The 19795-nt window shown below is 42.5% G+C and overlaps 1 protein-coding gene across 4 annotated transcripts in view; it reads left to right on the top strand.

Annotated features, from left to right (window-relative positions):
• The first annotated feature begins 5918 nt into the window (after nucleotides 1–5918).
• Nucleotides 5919–19795, top strand: part of BRD7 (bromodomain containing 7) — a 45635-nt gene continuing 31758 nt past the window's right edge. For 2 of the 4 annotated variants that reach the window (XM_061387146.1, XM_061387147.1), the window contains exons 1-2: nucleotides 6011–6156; nucleotides 6599–6807. In XM_061387146.1, the coding sequence (XP_061243130.1) occupies nucleotides 6108–6156; nucleotides 6599–6807 (258 nt within the window). In that variant the 5' untranslated portion in view covers nucleotides 6011–6107. Of the gene's footprint in view, nucleotides 6157–6598; nucleotides 6808–19795 lie in introns of all 4 variants that reach the window. The other 2 variants (XM_061387148.1, XM_061387145.1) reach the window with 2 other exon arrangements.

The following is a 19795-nucleotide window of genomic DNA, read 5'->3' as shown; positions in this document are numbered from 1 at the left end:
TGTATCAGGCAGATCCACCGTGGAAAGAGAAGCCACCCATCCTGCCTCCATGATGGAGCTGCAGCAAACCAGGCTGCAAGCGAGGTGACAGAGGCCCACAGATGTAGTAAGGTACTGTGTGGGACTAAGCAAGGTACAGAGACAGCCTTGTCCTCTCCCAAGATCGTCCACCTCCTCTGCCACCAAGAAGGATGCACGAGAGAGAAGCTCCCTGTCCTTATAAGGGACAACTGGCGACTGCCAAGAGGCCTCCCCTTAGGTCAGAACCACGATGCTACACAAATCCCGACATTCGGCCAAGAGAGAGCTGGGCCATTAAGCTGAGCAGTCATTTTTTACTGGTCCAGTTCCCCTGGCTCCATAAACAGTAAAACTATTTCCTTTCTTTAACTTACCTTCTGGGGCTTCCCTGGAGCTCCAGTGGTTAGGAATCCAGCTGTCAGTACAGGGGACACAGGTTCGATCCCTGGTCTGGGAGGATCTCGCATGCTGCTGGACAACCAACTAGAGCTGGAAGTCGAGAGCCTGCAAGCTGCAACTACTGGAGCCCATGAGCCTAGAGCCTGTGCTCTGTAACAAGAGTAGCCCCCCAGTGAGGACCACAGCTCGAGTGCAGCCCCCACTCACGGCAACTAGAGAAAGCCCACACCCAGCAATGAAGACCCAGCATGGCCAAACAATAAATAAATCAATGACTTACTTTCTGATCCTCTTCAAGGCACAAACATCCATTTCTACACGTTTATGTGAGCACATAGATCCTCTTCTGGAATTTGCTTTTATCTAACGCTATTCCAAACAGGAAGGAAGGGACTTCGGAAATTATCTGACCCCCTTTATGAAGAGCACTGTGACCTGATGGTTAGAATGTGGGGTTTGGAGGTAGGCAGACAAAGATTCAGATCCCAGACAGGCAAGCTGTGTAATCATAGATAAACCACTTGACTTCTCCACGCCTCAGTTTCCTCACCTGTGGGACAGAGATAAGAGTGTTCCTCTTGGGACTTCCCTGACAGTCTAGTGGCTAAGGCTCCATGCTTCTAATGCTGGGGGTGCAGGTTCAATCCCTGGTCAGGGAACTAAGATTCCACACGTCCCATGGCACTGTCAAAAAATAAAAAATCAATATTTAAAAAAAAGACCTGTCTCAATAAAATTAAATAGAGTGCTCCTCTCACCTGGCTAGAAGAGGATAAAAGGGGATAGGCAGCGTAGGGAACATTCCAGCCAAGTCCTATTTCCAGGCAATTGCTCAATTTCTGTCATTTCGTTCCTTTTGATTGAGATATGTGGTAGGCTCAGAAAGTTTCCCTGTGTGGGATGATATTTGTATGAGCTTTTTATTGCTATACACCAAGCTGCTCTAAAACTTCGTGGTTCACGTAAACATACATTAATTACCTCACAGTTTCTGTGGGTCAGGAGTCTAAGCACAGCTTCCCTGGGTCTTCTGCCTTGGAGTCTCTCCAAGGCTGAGTCAGGGAGTGAGCCAGGGCTGAGGTCTCATCTGAATGTTCTGCTGAGGAAGGATTCACTCTGGAGCTCAGCGACTTGGTGGCAGGACCGATGCCTCATGGGCTGCAGGACTGATGGCCCCAGTGCTTGCTGGGTGTTGGCTGGAGGTTTCCCTTCATTCCTTGCATGTAGCCTCTTCAACTGTGCAGCTTGCTTCACCAAAGCATGCAAGCCAAGAAGACAACAGAGTTGGCTAATAAGATAAAAGACCCAATCTTCTGGGACTGAATCACAGAGGTGACATCTTATCACTTTGCCCGCATTCTACAGTCAGAAGTCAGTCTCTGGGCCAGTCCACACTCACTTGGAGCATGTGACGACCAGGAGGCAGTCTTTAGCTCAGACAGACTGTAAAATGGTTTAGTTCAACTAGAATTTTCTGGTGACTTTTCTGTGCCAGGTACTGTCCTTGAGCTGGGAATAAAAAAGTAGATGAGCTGGGGTTTCTGTCTCCCAGGAATCTTTCTCTTCGAGGTATTTTCTGCTTTGAGTTCTTACCCATTTTTCCCTGCTGTGAAGACTTTTGGACCTAGGTAAGATCTCTGTTGAGGGAAGGAAGGAAATTACAAGCTCCCTAATGAAGATGAGGTAACCAGACCTATTTCCTCCATCAAAGGGTGCTCAGAGGGAAGACACATGAAGCAAGGGTGAGCTGGTTCTGAGGGGCATTTGCAGAGTAGTGGTCACTGTGTCGGGTTCTGTGGACAAAGGTGCTGTGCTCCCCTGGGCCAAACCCTGCCTAGTGGAGCACACTGGGTGATGGGGAGAAGGCAGGTAAGCTCACAGGTTCAGCCTGGAGGGAGCCCAGATCCACTCCACAGTGAAGGCCAGATCCATAGGTGGAGTTGGCAGAGCAGTCCTCCTTAAAACAAAAAGAGTTACAGCTTTGAAAAGGTTGAAAAGCTGCATCAAAGCTTTGCATCCAGTCCCATCACTTCATGGCAAATAAATGGGGAAACAGTGGAAACAGTGACAGACTTTATTTTCTTGGGCTCCAAAATCACTGCCAGTGGTGACTGCAGTCATGAAATTAAAGATGCTTGCTCCTTGGAAGAAAAGCTATAACAAATCTAGACAACATATTAGAAAGCAGAGACATTACTTTGCCGACAAAGGTCTGTCAAGTCAAAGCTACGGTTTTTCCAGTAGTTGTGTATGGATGTGATCATAAGAATTGATGCTTTTGAACTGTGGTGCTGGAGAAGACTCTTGAGAGTCCCTTGGACTGCAAGGAGATCAAATCAGGCAATCCTAAAGGAAATCAGTCTGGAATATTCATTGGAAGGACTGATGCCAAAGCTGAAGCTCCAATACTTTGGCCACCTGATGCAAAGAACTGACTCAGTTGAAAAGACCCTGATGCTGGGAAAGATTGAGGGCAGGAAGAGATGGGGACAACAGAGAATGAGATGGTTGGATGGCATCACCAACTCAATAGACATGAGTTCAAGCGGGCTCCAGGGATTGGTGATGGTCAGGGAAGCGTGCTGCAGTCCATAGGGTTGCAAAGAGTCGAATATGACTGAGTGACTGAGCTGAACTGAACTGAAGCTTTACTCTACACCAGGGGGCATTGGTGGCTTGATTTCAGAGCAGCAGAGGTTCCTTTCTTCAACACAACCCCTTTCCTCCACTCTGAACTCTGCCTCAGAGATGCCAGAGTGGATTGTTACAAGGAGGTAAAAGATACAAACCTTTATCCTTTGTAAAAAATCAGTTCCCCTCCTCTAAAGCAACTTCAGCTTCCCTGGCTAACCACTGGACTCTGTTGGGGACAGCCAGTCACAGACTCTAACTCCTCTTGGCCATAGGGATGCACTTGGCATCCAAGCTGGATCCATCTCCCAATCCTTTGCCTATAAAACATGTGAACCAAGCCAAGCCAATCAGAGACCTTCTCTGGAATTTTTTCCTGGATGATGCTGACAGGGAAGAGACCTTTTTCCCAATCGGTCAGGATACAGCTGCTGGAAACTATGTTTTCAGTCATGTAAGAAAAGAAAATGGAGCCCAACACAGAAGGATGAGACAAAGAAAGAGAGTATCAAATCCCTGGCTCCTGTCTTTCTTCGGGGAAGCTTTACTCCTCCCTTCCTGGACATGTGACCCACTAATCTTTTTATTCACCTGAAAAAATTCAAACTGGGTTTCTATCATTCTCTGACCACAGGACCCTAAATTACAAGTCTACCACTTAACCGTTGCAGTTCAAGTAAAAGCTACACATCTTCCTGGGAGAAGTGATCCAGAGGTCCAAACTCTTAAGTATAAATGACTGATGTCAGTTCCTTTCTTGTGAGTATAGGTTTATCTGGAGACACACAGTGCACTGTAAGCCTAAACATAGAGACAGTCAAGACCACTTTCATCATATTCACGAGTAAAAAGAGCTTATGATTCAGATTCAGAAAACCTGGATTTGAAGCCTGGCCCTACCAGTAAGTGGCAACTTACTTCATTTCTCTGGGCATCCATTTCCTCATCTATAAAATGGGAATATATTTCTCCCTTTCTACCTTACAAGGTTATCATGTCAAAAAATATCAACATTATTTTGTCTCTCTTCAGCCATCATCCCTGGGTGTGGTCTCTTAAACACATCTTAACATTCAGGTAAGTGCCAATGAGCAAAACTGTGAATAACTCCTCACCAGTAGGGTTCAGCATCTAAGGATAAAGTCAAGGAGAAGCAGGGCTTAAAGGAGGAAAGAGGAGTGGACCTCCATTAACAGAGCAGTAGTGTTAGTCTGGACCTCTGCTTCGTGGGGATCCAGATTATTTCCATCATTTTTTCAATCTGATTTCTAAATTTTATTTCTTTTCATTTCAAAAAATAATAAATATACAAGTGAGAAATTTTTCAAAAAAATAGAGAAGCATAAAACTAAACCAATCAACTCCACTCTCAGTCCTAGTCTCCTGAGATAACCACTATTAACAGTTCTTGTGTATCTGTCACAGCCTTTTTATCCAGATCAGATCAGATAAGTCGCTTAGTCGTGTCCGACTCTTTGCGACCCCATGAATCACAGCACGCCAGGCCTCCCTGTCTATCACCAACTCCCGGAGTTCACTCAGACTCACGTCCATCGAGTCAGTGATGCCATCCAGCCATCTCATCCTCTGTTGTCCGCTTCTCCTCTTGCCCCCAATCCCTCCCAGCATCAGAGTCTTTTCCAATGAGTCAACTCTTTGCATGAGGTGGCCAAAGTACTGGAGTTTCAGCTTTAGCATCATTCCTTCCAAAGAAATCCCAGGGCTGATTTCCTTCAGAATGGACTGCTTGGATTTCCTTGCAGTCCAAGGGACTCTCAAGAGTCTTCTCCAACACCACAGTTCAAAGGCATCAATTCTTCGGCGCTCAGCTTTCTTCACAGTCCAACTCTCACATCCATACATGACCACTGGAAAAACCATAGCCTTGACTAGACAGATCTTTGTTGGCAAAGTAATGTCTCTGCTTTTGAATATGCTATCTAGGTTGGTCATAACTTTCCTTCCAAGGAGTAAGCATCTTTTAATTTCATGGCTACAGTCACCATCTACAGTGATTTTGGAGCCCAGAAAAATAAAGTCTAACACTGTTTCCCCATCTATTTCCCATGAAGTGATGGGACCGGATGCCATGATCTTTGTTTTCTGAATGTTGAGCTTTAAGCCAACTTTTTCACTCTCCACTTTCACTTTCATCAAGAGGCTTTTGAGTTCGTCTTCACTTTCTGCCATAAGGGTGGTGTCATCTGCATATCTGAGGTTATTGATATTTCTCCCGGCAATCTTGATTCCAGCTTGTGTTTCTTCCAGTCCAGCGTTTCTCATGATGTACTCTGCATAAAAGTTAAATAAGCAGGGTGACAATATACAGCCTTGACATACCCCTTTTCCTATTTGGAACCAGTCTGTTGTTCCATGTCCAGTTCTAACTGTTGCTTCCTGACCTGCATACAGATTTCTCAAGAGGCAGATCAGGTGGTCTGGTATTCCCGTCTCCTTCAGAATTTTCCACAGTTTATTGTGATCCACACAGTCAAAGGCTCTGGCATAGTCAATAAAGCAGAAATAGATGCTTTTCTGGAATTCTCTTGCTTTTTCCATGATCCAGCGGATGTTGGCAATTTGATCTCTGGTTCTCCTGCCTTTTCTAAAACCAGCTTGAATATCAGGAAGGGAGGCAGACAGAAAAACGGAAATCTCAGAATGTGGACCCCGCCCTTGCCCCACCCACGAGCCGGACTCCGCCCCCCGAGACTCCGCCCCCAGGCCTCAGGCTGCAGTGCCACCTCCAGCCGCGAGGGGCCGCCACTCCCAGCCGACCACTCTCTGCGCGCGCGGCAGGCCCTCTCTCCCGCTTCCGCGCCGGCCGCTCGCCAACCTGCCGCCGCTCTCCGGCTCCGGCTGGGTCTCGCGCGCTCGGGCGCGGCTGGGTGTATTCGTAAGGGGCCTCGCGCCGCTGGGCGCACGCCGTCCCCCTGCCTCGCGGCGCGGGGTCTCGCGGGCCCCGCTCCCGCCCTCCGCTCGCCTGGCCCGGACCGGAAGCGGCGCCGCACGGCCTGGGCCTGGCGCGGGGGGCGGGCACCGGGGCCCGATCGGACATGGGCAAGAAGCACAAGAAGCACAAGTCGGACAAACACCTCTACGAGGGTGAGGAGTGGGCCACGGTGGGGGGCGGCGAGCCCACGGCCGCTCGGTGGAGTTTTCGTGCCTTTGAGACAACTCTCAAGCTTCCGAGGCGGGCCGGGGGTCGCACCTCCCGCGGGCAGGCCTGGACCCGCGAAGGGGGCGCGCCCCGCCTGAGCCGCGCCAGATCACCCAGGCGGCGGCGGCGTTCGAACTCGGGACCTCCGGCCGGGGCGGGTCTCCGGTTGGGAGGTGTGAGGCGGGCCCGAGAGGCCCGGGAGCGTTCGGGGCGTCCACTTGGCGAGTGTCCGTCATTCAACAGGTGCGCCGAGGGGCGCCCACTGCGTGCCATTGGCCACCTCTGCCTGTGCGCCTCAGACTGACTCTCCCTACCCAGTTTTACTCTGCGTTTTGGATACTACCCGGCGAGGCTCTCCTTTAATCGAGACTCTTTCTTTCGTTTAAGAGTATGTAGAGAAGCCCCTGAAGCTGGTCCTCAAAGTGGGAGGGAACGAAGTTACCGAGCTCTCCACGGGCAGCTCTGGGCACGACTCCAGCCTCTTTGAAGACAAAAACGATCATGACAAACACAAAGAGAGAAAGCGGAAAAAGAGAAAGAAAGGAGAGAAGCAAATTCCAGGGGAAGAAAAGGGGAGAAAACGGAGACGTGTAAAGGTAAAAGGTCGTTGGCGTTGCTTCAGCTTTTAAGGTGGTACCACTTTTCTGAGCGTTGCCGCCTCCCCCTGCCAACCTCACTTTGTTTTTTCTTTGTATCAAATGAGACGCTGAAACGCCCATAAAATCGGGCTGACTTTGAGGAAGAGCAGGGCAGCATAGAAACATGAGTCATCTATGAGTTTCAACAACTCTTTAATTATGCTCTTAGTTGTACTCACACATCAGGTGAGTGAACAGCTAAGTCCTCATTTTCAGGAGCTGCTTCAAAGAGTCGTTTTTCCATCTAGGAAAGGTGAAAGTCGTGCTCTAGCAAAGCTCAGTGTTCGAGGTTTTGGGAAAACAGTCATTTCAAAAGTAAATGTGTTGTCACAGAGCACCAGATTTGAGCCCCCTGCGTCATACAGCAAATTCCCACTGGCTGTCCAGTTTTACATGTGATGTAAATGTTTCAGTGCTGCTGTCTTAATTCACCCCACCCTCTCCTTCCCCCTATGGGAGCTGGGAGGGAGGTTCAAGAGGGAAGGGATGTATGTATACCTGTGGCTGATTGGTGTTGATAAGGGGCAGAAACCAACAGAATATTGTAAAGCAATTAACCTCCAATTAAAAATAATTTTTTTAAAAAAAGTAAATGGGTCTATTGGGATTCAGATTTTGTTCTGAAATACTGTAATGCCAAATACATAATGAACGACTCTCATCTTTTAAGACAAAATCTGAGTCTTGAAGAGATAATTTGATCAGAAACCTTCAAGGGATATGACAGCAGTAACAAAAATAAGCATTTTCTTAACCATCTGCAGTTCCTAGAAAGGAAAAAAGAAAGCGGCTGCCATCTCTGTTTGTCATCTGGGTAAAATAGTAATAATAAACTTTCCTTCCAAGGATGATCACATATGTACCTGGAATTGTCCTAGACTACCTCTGCACTTCCCAGATTTAAACCTGTCACCAAGTGACTTATTGAATCATTTACTGGAACTTGAAGCTAAATTTCCATAGGCTCATTTTTATAATTTTTTTATATTTATATATACAACAGAAATGTTCTAGACCATGTGATTAAACACATTGGTAAGTCCCTAAATCTTAGTCTCTTTTTGGAGTTTCCTATATGTCTTTCTGCCCCAGTGTTTACTGCCTTTGTCTAGACTGACACTTGGAGAAGGCAATGGCACCCCACTCCAGTACTCTTGCCTGGAAAATCCCATGGACAGAGAAGCCTGGTGGGCTTCCGTCTATGGGGTCACACAGAGTCGGACACGACTGAAGTGACTTAGCAGCAGCAACAGACTATGACAATACATAGAACTGTCAAATGTTTTTTCCCTAAATTGTAAAAGCCACATACGCATATGATTTTTTTTAATTCAAATAATATAGAAGTGAACAAGAAGGATGAGAGAAAAAGTTTTCCTCACTCAGGTATCTCATTTAGTCTTTCTCTCCAGAAATAACCAGTTTTGTTGTGGGGGGATTGTTTTTTAATTATTTATTATTACAGGATAAAGTAATTTATGAGCATAGTTTTAAAAAGTCAAGAGTACTATTAATACATTTAAACATAAAAGCAGACTCCTGTTCCATCCCTCCCAAACTTTTTAGTTTTTTCTTTGGATATTTATCTCCATTTCTAAATGTTGGTTTATTTTGCTGTTTACTGATTTCATTTGTACATCTTTTATTGACATCATGTTACAGAAGATGAGAATTTAAATTCATGTCCTTATGTAGCTCCATGCCCCCACTTTCCCTTCCTGCATTCTCCCACTGTAGATAACATCTCAGTTCTTAGTAAATTCAGTGTTCAGTGTTCATTTCTAATTATTGTTTATTGGAGACAAGTGTAATATACAAATACAGGTCTGCTATTGACCAGTTGGCTAATTGCTTTCATTTGGTTGTTATGTACTAATTCTTCAAACTCTTAACAGATTTGTAAAAGCCACCTAGCTTCTGTTTTTCATGTGGGCAAACACGTCCCCCCCCTTTTTTTTTTTTTTTTTGAAACATCCGTCTTGCATCCATCCATCTCTGTCACTACCTGCTCTAATCTGGATTAGTTGATTAGACCTCCTGGGACTCCTTTGCCTGCTTTTGAATCCCATATCTTTCTCTTGATTTACGCCTTCGTTGTGGTGGACTCTTAACTCTACACACCCCCTAAGAAAGCATTCATAGGAGGTAGATTTTTGTTAAGTTCTTACGTGTTTGAAAAATCTTATTGTACTCTCATATACTCTCCTCATAGAGATTAATGGTTTGACTCAGCATGGAACTCCAAATTGGAAGTTATTTTCTGCCAGAATTTTGAAAGCATTGCTTGTTGTTTTCTTGCTTCCAGATTTGCTGCTGAGAAGTCTGTTTCCTTCTGATTCTTAGTCCTTTAAACATGGCTAGTATGTGCTCTCTGGAAACGTTTAGAATCTTTCCATTGTCTTCAGTGCTCTGTTACTTTCAGTTCCGAGATGTTTGCTTGAAGTGTTTCTATGATAATTTCCTTTCCTCCATTCTCTCTTTGCTCTTTCCAGAGCCCCTGCTATTAGATGTTGGACCCTCAACTGGTTCTCTAATTTTCTTGTGGTTTTTTTTTTTTTCCTCCTCTGCTTTTTTGTGTTCTTCTTTCAAAGAAAGTTCCTGAACTTTGTCCTCTGGCTCTGGTCTTGGATTTTATTTCAGATCTCGTATTTTGAGTTTCCGAGAACTTTTTCATATTCTGTAACCATCCTTGTTTTAATAGCATCCTGTTCTTTTTACATGTAGTATCTTTTTTTCTCTGAGATATAAATTGATGGGGTTTTTTTTTTTAATATTTTTCTTTTAAGTTTTCTTTTTCTCCTTGCATTGTCTCTATATTCCCCTCAAGTTTCTTCAGTTTATTTATTCCATCTTTTCTTTTAGCGTCAGAAGCATCATTTAATTATCTGTTAGGCCTTTGTAATAGATTTTTTATTTAAATGTGAAGCACAGAAAGGCGGATTATATGCTTTGTGCCTAGACAAAGTTTGTCAGCTGAGAGACTTCACTGTGGGCATGACTAACGGACCTGATCACTTCCATCAGGAACCACCCAACTTTTACCCTTTCCCAGGTTTCTGGGGTTAGAACTTTTCTCACAGGTGTCTCCTTCCTTGCAGGCAGGAGGTATCTTGTTTTCTCTGCTCTGGAGACTCCTCCACTTGCCTTTCATTTCCCAAATGTGTTGACATCTTTTATCCTCTGTGGTCTTCTCTGCTCTTTCTTCCCACCATCATCTCATTTAACTGGAAGTTGAGGTAACTCCTTTTAACCACTCCTGGTTTTAGTTCTGGCAGTTACTACTGTTACGCCAGCTACTATACTTTTCATTTCTTGTTTTATCAACTATCTCATCTTTGTATTAAATACACTGAATTTGATTATATTGCTGTACCATATTTTATTTTATATAACTTTTAAATGTTACAGGTAATGCTGCAGTGAATCTCACCGTTCACATCTCTATATATCCTTTATAAGGATATCTTCAAGATAGGTTCCTGCAAGTCTCTCCCTCTGCCCTTTCTTGACTGTGGCTTTGAGTGTCATCAGCCACCTATGTATTTTTATTTCATTGCAAACTAAGATGCTTTTGCTTCCACCATTCATTTGGACATAATACCCTGCAGAGTAGGGCAGTAGGTTAATGATTTCCACTGTGAACGTGAAAGTCTCTCAGTCCTGTCCGACTCTTTGCAACCCCGTGGACTATACAGTCCATGGATTCTCCAGGCCAGAATACTGGAGTGGGCAGCTTTTCCCTTCTCCAGGGGATCTTTCCAACCCAAGGATTGAACCCAGGTCTCCCAAACTGCAGGCGGATTCTTTACCAGCTGAGCCACAAGGGAAGCCCAAGAATATTGGAGTGGTAGTCTATCCCTTCTCCAGGGGATCTTCCTGACCCAGGAATGGAACCAGGGTCTCTTGCACTGCAGGCGGATGCTTTACCAACTGAGCTGTGAGGGAAGCACTGTGTAAAAGGTAAAGTGAAAACTCAAAGAAGTGAAGTGAATTTGCCCAGGTCCTGCTTTCCCAGGACTCAGGGAGAACCAGGAGACATTTCTGGGGTGTCACTGATTCTGTAGAGGCTTTTTGGGTTATCCCTTTTTTTCAAACTGGACTGGGGAAGGGGACGGGACACTTCAGAAGAACACCTCTCTCCAAGCTGTGCTCTGGATCTCCAGGGAGTTTTAGTAACAACAGCTACCCCTGGTCTTTTCTTGGGGAAGGTCAGCTTTGTGACCCCTGTGGGTCTGAAAGGGGCTAGAGTATATGTGGTTCTGAGGAACTGGTGGCTCTTCTGTCAGTTCCAGTAGCAGGAAGGAGGAAGGGCACAAGAAAAGAATAAAACATGCCCTTTTCTTTTCTTTTCTTTTTGAGGATAATTGTTTTATAATACTGTGTTCGTTTCTGCCATACATCAACAAGAATCAGCCACCTAGGTGCATGCGTGCTCAGTCGTTTCTGACTCTTTGTGAGCCCATGGACTGTAGCCTGCCAGACTCTTCTGTCCATGGGATTTCCCAGGCATGGATACTGGAGTGGGTTGCCATTTCCTTCTCCAGGGGATCTTCCCAACGCAGGGATCAAACCCACAGGTATACATACGTGCCCTCTCTTCTGAACCCCCTTCCATCTCCCTCGCCATTCCACCCCTCTAGGTTGTCACAGAGCACTGAATTGAGCTTCCTGTGTCACACAGCAAATTTCTACTTGCTCTCTGTTTTACCTGTGGTAATGTAGATGTTTCCTTACTATTCTCCAGTTCGCCCCACCCTCTCCTTCCCTCACTGTCCTCGAGTCTGCTCCGTATGTCTGCCTCTCCATTGCTGTCCTGCAGGTGGGTTCATCAGTGCCATCTTTCTAGATTGCATTTGCGTTCATTAATATATGAAATTTGTCTTTTTCTGACTTCCTTCACTCTGTATAATAGTCTCTAGGCTCATCCACCTCATTAGGACTGACTCAGATCCTTTTTTTTAATGGTTGAGTGATATTTCATTGTATATATATACACCACAATTGCTGTATTCATTCATCTGTTGATGGACATCTAAGCTGCTTCTATATCCTCGCTTTTGTAAAAAGTGCTGCAGTGAACATTGGGATACATGGGTCTCTTAATTATGATTTTCTCAGGGTGTATGCCCAGTAGTGGGATTGCTGAGTCACATGGTAGTTCCGTTCCTGGTTTTCTAAGGGAGTTTCCACACTGTTCTCCATAGTGGCTGTATCGATTTACATTCTCACCGACAGTGCAAGAAAGTTCCCTTTTCTCCATATCTTCTCTAGAATTTCTTGTTTGTAGATTTTTTAATGATGGCCAGTCTGACCAGTTCGTGGTGATACCTCACTGTAGTTTTTATTTGCATTTCTCTAAATATAAAAATGAGCGATGTTGAGCATCTTTTCATCTGTTCGTTGGCCATTTGTATGTCTTCTTTGGAGAAATGTCTGTTTATATTGTCTTCCCGTTTTTTGATTGGATTGTCTGTTTTTCTGATATTGAGCTGCATGAGCTGCTTATATATTTTGGAGGTTAATCCTTTGTCAGTTCCATTTGCTGTTATTTTTCTTCCATTCTGAGGGTTGTCTTTTAATCTTGTTTATTGTTTCCTTTGCTGTGCAAAAGCTTTTAACTTTAATTAAGTCCCACTTGTTTACTTTCGTTTTTATTTCCATTACTCTAGGAGGTAGGTCAAAGAGGATCTTGCTGTGATGTATGTCAAAGAATGTACTGCCCAGGTTTTCCTCTAAGAGCTTTATAGTTTCTGGCCATACATTTAAATCTTTAATCCATTTTGAATTTTTTGTGTGTGTGGTTAAAGTGTTAAAGAGAGGTCAAGTTTTCCCAGCACCACTTATTAAAAAGGCTGTCTTTTCTCTGCTGTATCTCCTTGCCTTCTTCCAAGATAAGTGCCCATAGGTGTGTAGTTTATCTCTGGGCTTTCCATCTTGTTCCATTGGTCTATATTTCTATTTTTGTGCCAGTACCATACTGTTTTAATGTATCTTTGTAGTATAATCTGAAGTCAGGAAAGTTGATTCCTCCAGCTCCATTCTTCTTTTTCAAGATTCCTTTGGCTATTCAGGGTCTTTTTGATTCCCATACAGATTGTGATTTTTTTTTGTTCTAGTTCTGTGAAAAATACCATTGGTAGTTTTATAGGGATTGCGTTGAATCTGTTGTTTACTTTGGGTAGTATAGTCATTTTCACCATATTGATTCTTCTAATCCAGTAACATGGTATATCTCTCCATATGTTTGTGTCTTCTTTGATTCCTTTCATCAGTGTCTTATACTTTTCTGCATACAGGTCTTTTGTCTCTTTAGGTAAATTTATCCCTAGATATTTTATTCTTTTTGTTGCAGTGGTGAATGGGCTTGTTTCCTTAATTTCTCTTTCTGGTTTTTCATTTTTAGTGTATGGGAATGCAAGGGATGTGCCTTTTCCTTTTTAAAGTGTTTTTCTAAAAGGCATTCATAACTTCTGCTTGTATTTCATCATTTAGCCACTCTATCTGGTAAATGAAGGTGCAGGAAGGTTGGGAAATGTGTTTTAGTTAGGGGCATTATATCTTAATAAAAATCAAGACTCTTTTACTTAGAAAAATACGAAGATAAAGTTTTAGGGAAGCACAGATGTTTACAACACAAAACCCTGTAATTTTTCAAAGATGTCTTAAAATTTAGTAATGTCCTTTTGAGTAGGAAGGCACTGATTATAGTAGATAAAATGCCCAACAGATGGGATCAATAGTTTTCTTCCTATAAAGCAATAGTCTTTAATACCACCCACTGCGTTTGATTACTAAGAACTACATATACACTTTACAAATGATAACTGGTACTTTAAAAAGCAACTGTTACATTCTAGATTGTGTGCTTAGTGCTTTATGTATGTTTTCTCACTTTACTCTTCACCATAATCCTTTAAGTCTGGTATTATCATCTCTCTCTTTGTTAAAGTTGTGGTAAAATACACACAGTATAAAATTTACCATCTTCTTCATTTTTAAGTGTCTGGTAGTGTTAAGAATACGCACATTGTTGTACCACCAATTTCTGGAACTTTTTCATACCCATGAAACAACTCCCCATTTCCGCCTCCTCTTCGCCCCTGGTAACCACCATTCTGCTTTATATCTCTCTGAATTTCACTGCTCTACATACCTCATATAAGTGGAATACAGTATACAGTAACACAATATTTGTCTTCTTGTGACTGACTTCTTTCACTTAAGGTTTATTCATGTTGTGGCATGTGTTAAGAGTTTCCTTCCTTTTTGAGGCTGAATAGTAACAATGGCACCCCACTCCAGTACTCTTGCCTGGAAAATCCCATGGACTGCAGCCTACCAGGCTCCTCCGTCCATGGGGTCGCTAAGAGTCAGACACGACTGAGTGACTTCACTTTCGCTTTTCACTTTCATTCATTGGAGAAGGAAATGGCCACTCACTCCATTGTTCTTGCCTGGTGAATCCCAGGGATGGGGGAGCCTGGTGGGCTGCAGTCTATGGGGTCGCACAGAGTTGGACACGACTGAAGCAACTTAGCAGCAGCAGCAGCAGTATTGCATTGTGTGGATATATTACATTTTGTTTATCCATTCATCCATCAATGGATATTTGGTTTGTGTCTACCTTTTAGCTATTATATATAATGTTGTTATGAACATGGGTATACATGTATCTCTTTGAGATCCTGCACTCTGTTCTTTTGGATGTATATCCAGAAGGAGAATTGCTGGATCAAATCATTGCCTTTTTTAAATAGATGAGAAAACTGAGGCTCAGAGAAGTTAAGTAACTGCTCAAGGACACAGGGCTAGCACAAGAACTCAAAATGCTGCTCTTAAAAGAGCTCTTTAGTCTAAAAGAGTTGTTGAAATGGACCCCAACCCTCAGTCCCTTTATAGTATATGGAAACATAAATCAGTGCCCTGACAGAGGCAGAATTCTAGTTCTGAGAGTCCTAGATTCCTTGGCACTGAGGGGAATCACAGAAGACTGCTCAGAAAGTAGCATTTGAGCTTTTATTTAGAGATCAGAGTATACTCATGTTACACTACAGTCGGTTTAGGGTCAGCTGTATATTCTGAGCTATTATGTAGTACAGTAGAAATATTCTTTTCATATCATACAATTAAGTATAAGGGATCGTATGTATAAAAAGCCATGAGTATTATACTTCATGGGCTTCTTCAGGTATTTTCGAAGATAATCTGACAACCCAGTTTTCATTTATATGCTGACTTGAGAAGCTGACCCCTGAACAGAATGTTGCATTACTGTGAAGGTAAGGAAGCTTACACACCCAGTAGAGAGTTAAGAACAGAAGCATGATAGTGGGCAAATGTGAGTGTGTCTATAAGGGACATAAGTAGTTCTTTTTTAAAGCACAGAATCCATGAAGAGAAGTATAGGATAAGATCCAAAAGATGGTTGAGATGTCAGAGTATGGAGTTTGAACTTGAATATGTAAGCAGTGGAGAGTCAAAAACTTACTGAGTGAAAGATAAAAAGTTGAGCCTTAGTAATGATAATCTGTTAACAATATCAGCAGATACTGAAGAGAATGGTGAGCGTAAGGAGACTTTTTCATTGAAATAGCTCAGATGAGAAGTCTGTATTCTTTTATTGGAACTCAAACCTGTTCTTCAGAAAAGCATAATCTAACCCAAATTCTATCTTGACTGCTTTGCAAGTCAGCGTCAGGTGTAGATATTCAAAGAATTTAGGCTAGTCCTGTTATTAAGGATGTTATCAGAATAAAATGACAAGTGTTTTTCTTTAATTTTTTAAAAATTACGAGCATTAGCAAGGAGAGATAAGAAAGCCTTCCTCTGTAAACAATGCAAAGAAATAGAGGAAGACACTAGAATGAAAAAAACTAGAGATCTCTTTGAGGAAACTATAGATACTAAGGGAACAATTCATGCAAAGATGGGCACAGTAAAGGGTAGGAACAGTATGGACCTAATAGAAACAGAAGATAGATACTAAGAAAAGGTAGCAAGAATACACAGAAGAACTATATAAAAAAGATGTTAATGACCCAGATAACCATGATGATGTGATCATTCACCTAGAGCCAGAAATCTTGGAGTGCAAAGTCAAGTGGGCCTTAGGAAGCATCACTACGAACAAAGCTAGTGGAGGTGATGGAATTCCAGCCGAACTATTTTCAAATCCTAAAAGATGATGCTGTTAAAGTGCTACACTTAATATGCCAACAAATTTGGAAAACTCTGCAGTGGCCACAGGACTGGGAAAGGTCAGTTTTCATTCCAATCCCAAAGAAGGGCAATGCCAAAGAATGTTCAAACTACCACACAGTTGCACTCATTTCACATGCTAGCAAAGTAGTGCTCAAAATTCTCCAAGCTAGTCTTCAACAGTACATGACCAAGAACTTCCAGATGTTCAAGCTGGATTTAGAAAAGGCAGAGGGACCAGAGATCAAATTGCCAACATCTGTTGGATCATAGAAAAAGCAAGATATTCTAGAAGAACATCTGCTTCATTGACTACGCTAAAGTCTTTGACTGTGTGGATCACAACAAACTGTGGAAAATTCTTCAAGAGATGGGAATACCGGATTACCTTACCTGCCTCCTGTGAAACCTGTATACACGTCAAGAAGCAACAATTAGAACCACACATGGAACAATGGACTGGTTCCAAATTGGGAAAGGAGTACATCGAGGTTGTATATTGTTACCCTGCTTATTTAACTTATATTCGGAGCACATTATGTGAAATGCCAGACTGGATGAAGCACAAGTTGGAATCAGGATTGCTGGGAGAAATACCAATAACCTCATATGTGAAGTTGATACCATCCTTATGGCAGAAAGCGAAGAACTAAAGAGCCTCTTGATGAAGGTGAAAAAGTTGGCTTAAAACTCAACATTCAAAAAACTAAGATCATGGCATCCGTTCCCATCACTTCATGGCAAATAGATGGGGAAATAATGGAAACAGTGAGAGACTTTATTTTCTTGGGCTCCAAAATCACTGCGGATGGTGACTGAAGCCCTGAAATCAAAAGACACTTGCTCCTTGGAAGAAAAGCTGTGACAGCATATTAAAAAGCAGAGATTACTTTGCCGACAAAGGTCCATCTAGTCAAAAGCTATGTTTTTTCCAGTAGTCATGTATGGATGTGAGAATTGGACCATAAAGAAGGCTGAGTGCAGAAGAATTGATGCTTTTGAACTGTGGTGTTGGAGAAGACTTGAGAGTCCCTTGGACTGCAGGGACATCAAAAAAGATCAAACAAGTCAATCCTAAAGGAAATCAATCCTGAATATTTATTGGAAGGACTGATGCTAAAGCTGAAGCTCCAGTATTTTGGCCACCTGATGTGTAGAGCCAACTCATTAGAAAAGACACTGATGCTGGGAAAGACTGAGGGCAGGAGGAGAAGAGGAGACAGGGGACAAGATGGTTAGATGGTATCACCACGTCAATGGACATGAGCTTGAGCAAGCTTCAGGAGATGGTGAAGGACAGGGAAGCTTGGTGTGCTGTAGTCCATGGGGTCATGAAGAGTCAGAGCGACTGAACAACAAAAACAACAAACGTTCATAGGACATTATTCACAAGCTAGAGTTAAGTAAAACTTATTTTTTATTGATGTAACAGTTTATAACACCAGTTTCATGGGTCCAGATACATGTATACCCATGTTCATAGCAACATTATTTATAATAGCCAAAAGGTAGACACGAACCAAATATCCATTGATGGATGAAAGGATAAACAAAATGTGATATATCTGTACAATGCAATGCTGCTGCTGCTGCTATATTTTGTCTTTTGTGTACACTATAGCACCACCAAGATTTACTTCCCATCCATCAGAATAATTGATTCATTTTATCCCTTTCACCGTCCTCCACATTCCCCTCTGGTGACCATTGCTGTATGCTTTGTGTCTGTGTGTTTGGGTTTTTTGGTTTGGTTTGTTCATTTATTTTGTTTTCTTTTTTGTTTTTTATGTTCTACATATGGGTGAAATCATAACAGTATTTGGCTTTCTCTGTCAGACTTATTTCACTTTAGCATAATGCCCTCAAGATCTATGGATGTTGATGCATATAACAAGATTTCATCTTTCTTTTATGCCTGAGTAATATTTCATTTCAATGTGGCATTTTCTTTCCATTCATCCATTGATAAGCACTCAGTTTGTTTCCATATTTTGGCTATTATAAATAATGCTGCAGTGAACATAGGCTTATATACATCTTTTTGAATTAATGTAAATAAAACTTAATGAAAATTTAAGCTTATTCCTATACAGTAAATTTCCGTTCTGTTAAAGTCCTGTACTGGGTCCCAGGAGGCATACATATTCGTAAAAACTGACTTTTGAGTGTTTATGCTCAGCATTGTTCTGAGTTCTTTACTATTTAAATACTTCATAGCTTTATGGGGTAGGTACTGTTAGTATCTCATTTTGTTGCTGAATTAACTGTAAAGTAGCTTATTACTCAAGAGGAGAAATGAATGAATAATTAATGAATAATTGTTGAAGAAAGTGGAAATTCTGTCAAAACACAATTCATTGACTTCTTTTGTGTGAATCTGCCACACCCAGGATCTCAAGGCTTTTATAGCTTATTCCAGTCAGCAGAAAATCCTCCCCACTTTACCGTGCTTGGCTGTTCTCTCCTGAGGTGATCCTCTTAGTCACATAGGATCTTCCAAGAGAAAAGGAGGACTCTTGACTAAGGACATAAGAGCAGTATTGGCCCTCTGATAGAAGGATTTTTTGTTTGTTTATTCAGCAAATATCTGCCAAAAACCTGTTATGTATAATACTAGACTCAAATAATAAAGATAAAATACAGTTCCTACTCTTTAGGACCTCAGAGTTAGGCTGGGGAATCAGACACAAAAAGATAAACTTCATGGCCTGGTAAATTCTAACAGAGGTGTGATTGAAGTGTTCTGGGAGTACAGAGGATGGTGTTCCTCGTTCTGCCTTGGGGACTAGGGAAAGCATCTAAGGGCTAAACTGTGGGACAGATGCTGTTTTCAGTGTAGGGCCGAAGATGAAGTATAGCTTCAAAGTGATTTTTTTCCGTTGAATTATAAGGTCAACTGTTAAAGCAAAGTTCTGAAATTGTTTTGCAGTTTGCACTGGAAGCAGTATTCGAATACAGGTTTCCCTGGTGGATCAGACAGTAAGGAATCTGTCTTCAATGCAGGAGGCCCAGGTTTGCTCCCTGGGTCAGGAAGATCCCCTGGAGAAGGGAATGGCTGCCTACTCCAGTCTTGCCTGGAGAATTCCATGGACAGAGGAGCCTGGTGGGCTGTAGTCCACGGGGTCAAAAAGAATCGGACACGACTGAGCGATTAACATCAATACCTATGTATGTTGTTGTTGTTGTGAAAGTCACTCAGTCATGTGTGACTCTTTGTGACCCCATGAACTGTTAACTCGCCAGGCTCCCCTGTCCATGGAATTCTCCAGGCAGTAATACTGGAGTGGGTTGCCATTCTCTTCTCCAGGGGATCTTCCTGACCCAGGGATTGAACCTGAGTCTCCTGCGTTGCGGGCATATTGTTTATCATCTGAACCACCAAGAAAGCCCAGATATCTATCTATACATCTTCTGAAAAGTAACCAATCTGAAGGATAATACCTAGAACTTCAGCTGGTGATTCTCATGCTTTCTTGTTCCTTCTTCATGCTATCTCTTAATGATTGATTAATTCTACAAATATTATGTATTCGGCATTATTGAGATTGGGGGTAGAGAGCTGAATAACACTTGAACCCCTCCCTCCTCACCAGGAACTCCAGTGAAACAGGCAAGCATGTGTATCTGTAACATAGTATAATGAGCTAGTTGTAATAATATGAGCAAAGATTTACTTCATTCAATTAAAAAAACTTTTACAAATTAATAAAATAATTTACCATTGAGTCATGGGTAAATAGGAATCCAG

Source organism: Bos javanicus, chromosome 18, assembly GCF_032452875.1.
Source record: "Bos javanicus breed banteng chromosome 18, ARS-OSU_banteng_1.0, whole genome shotgun sequence".
NCBI lineage: Eukaryota > Metazoa > Chordata > Mammalia > Artiodactyla > Bovidae > Bos > Bos javanicus.
The sequence above is the reverse complement of the archived record's forward strand: the minus strand, read 5'-3'. Positions and strand labels throughout refer to the sequence as shown.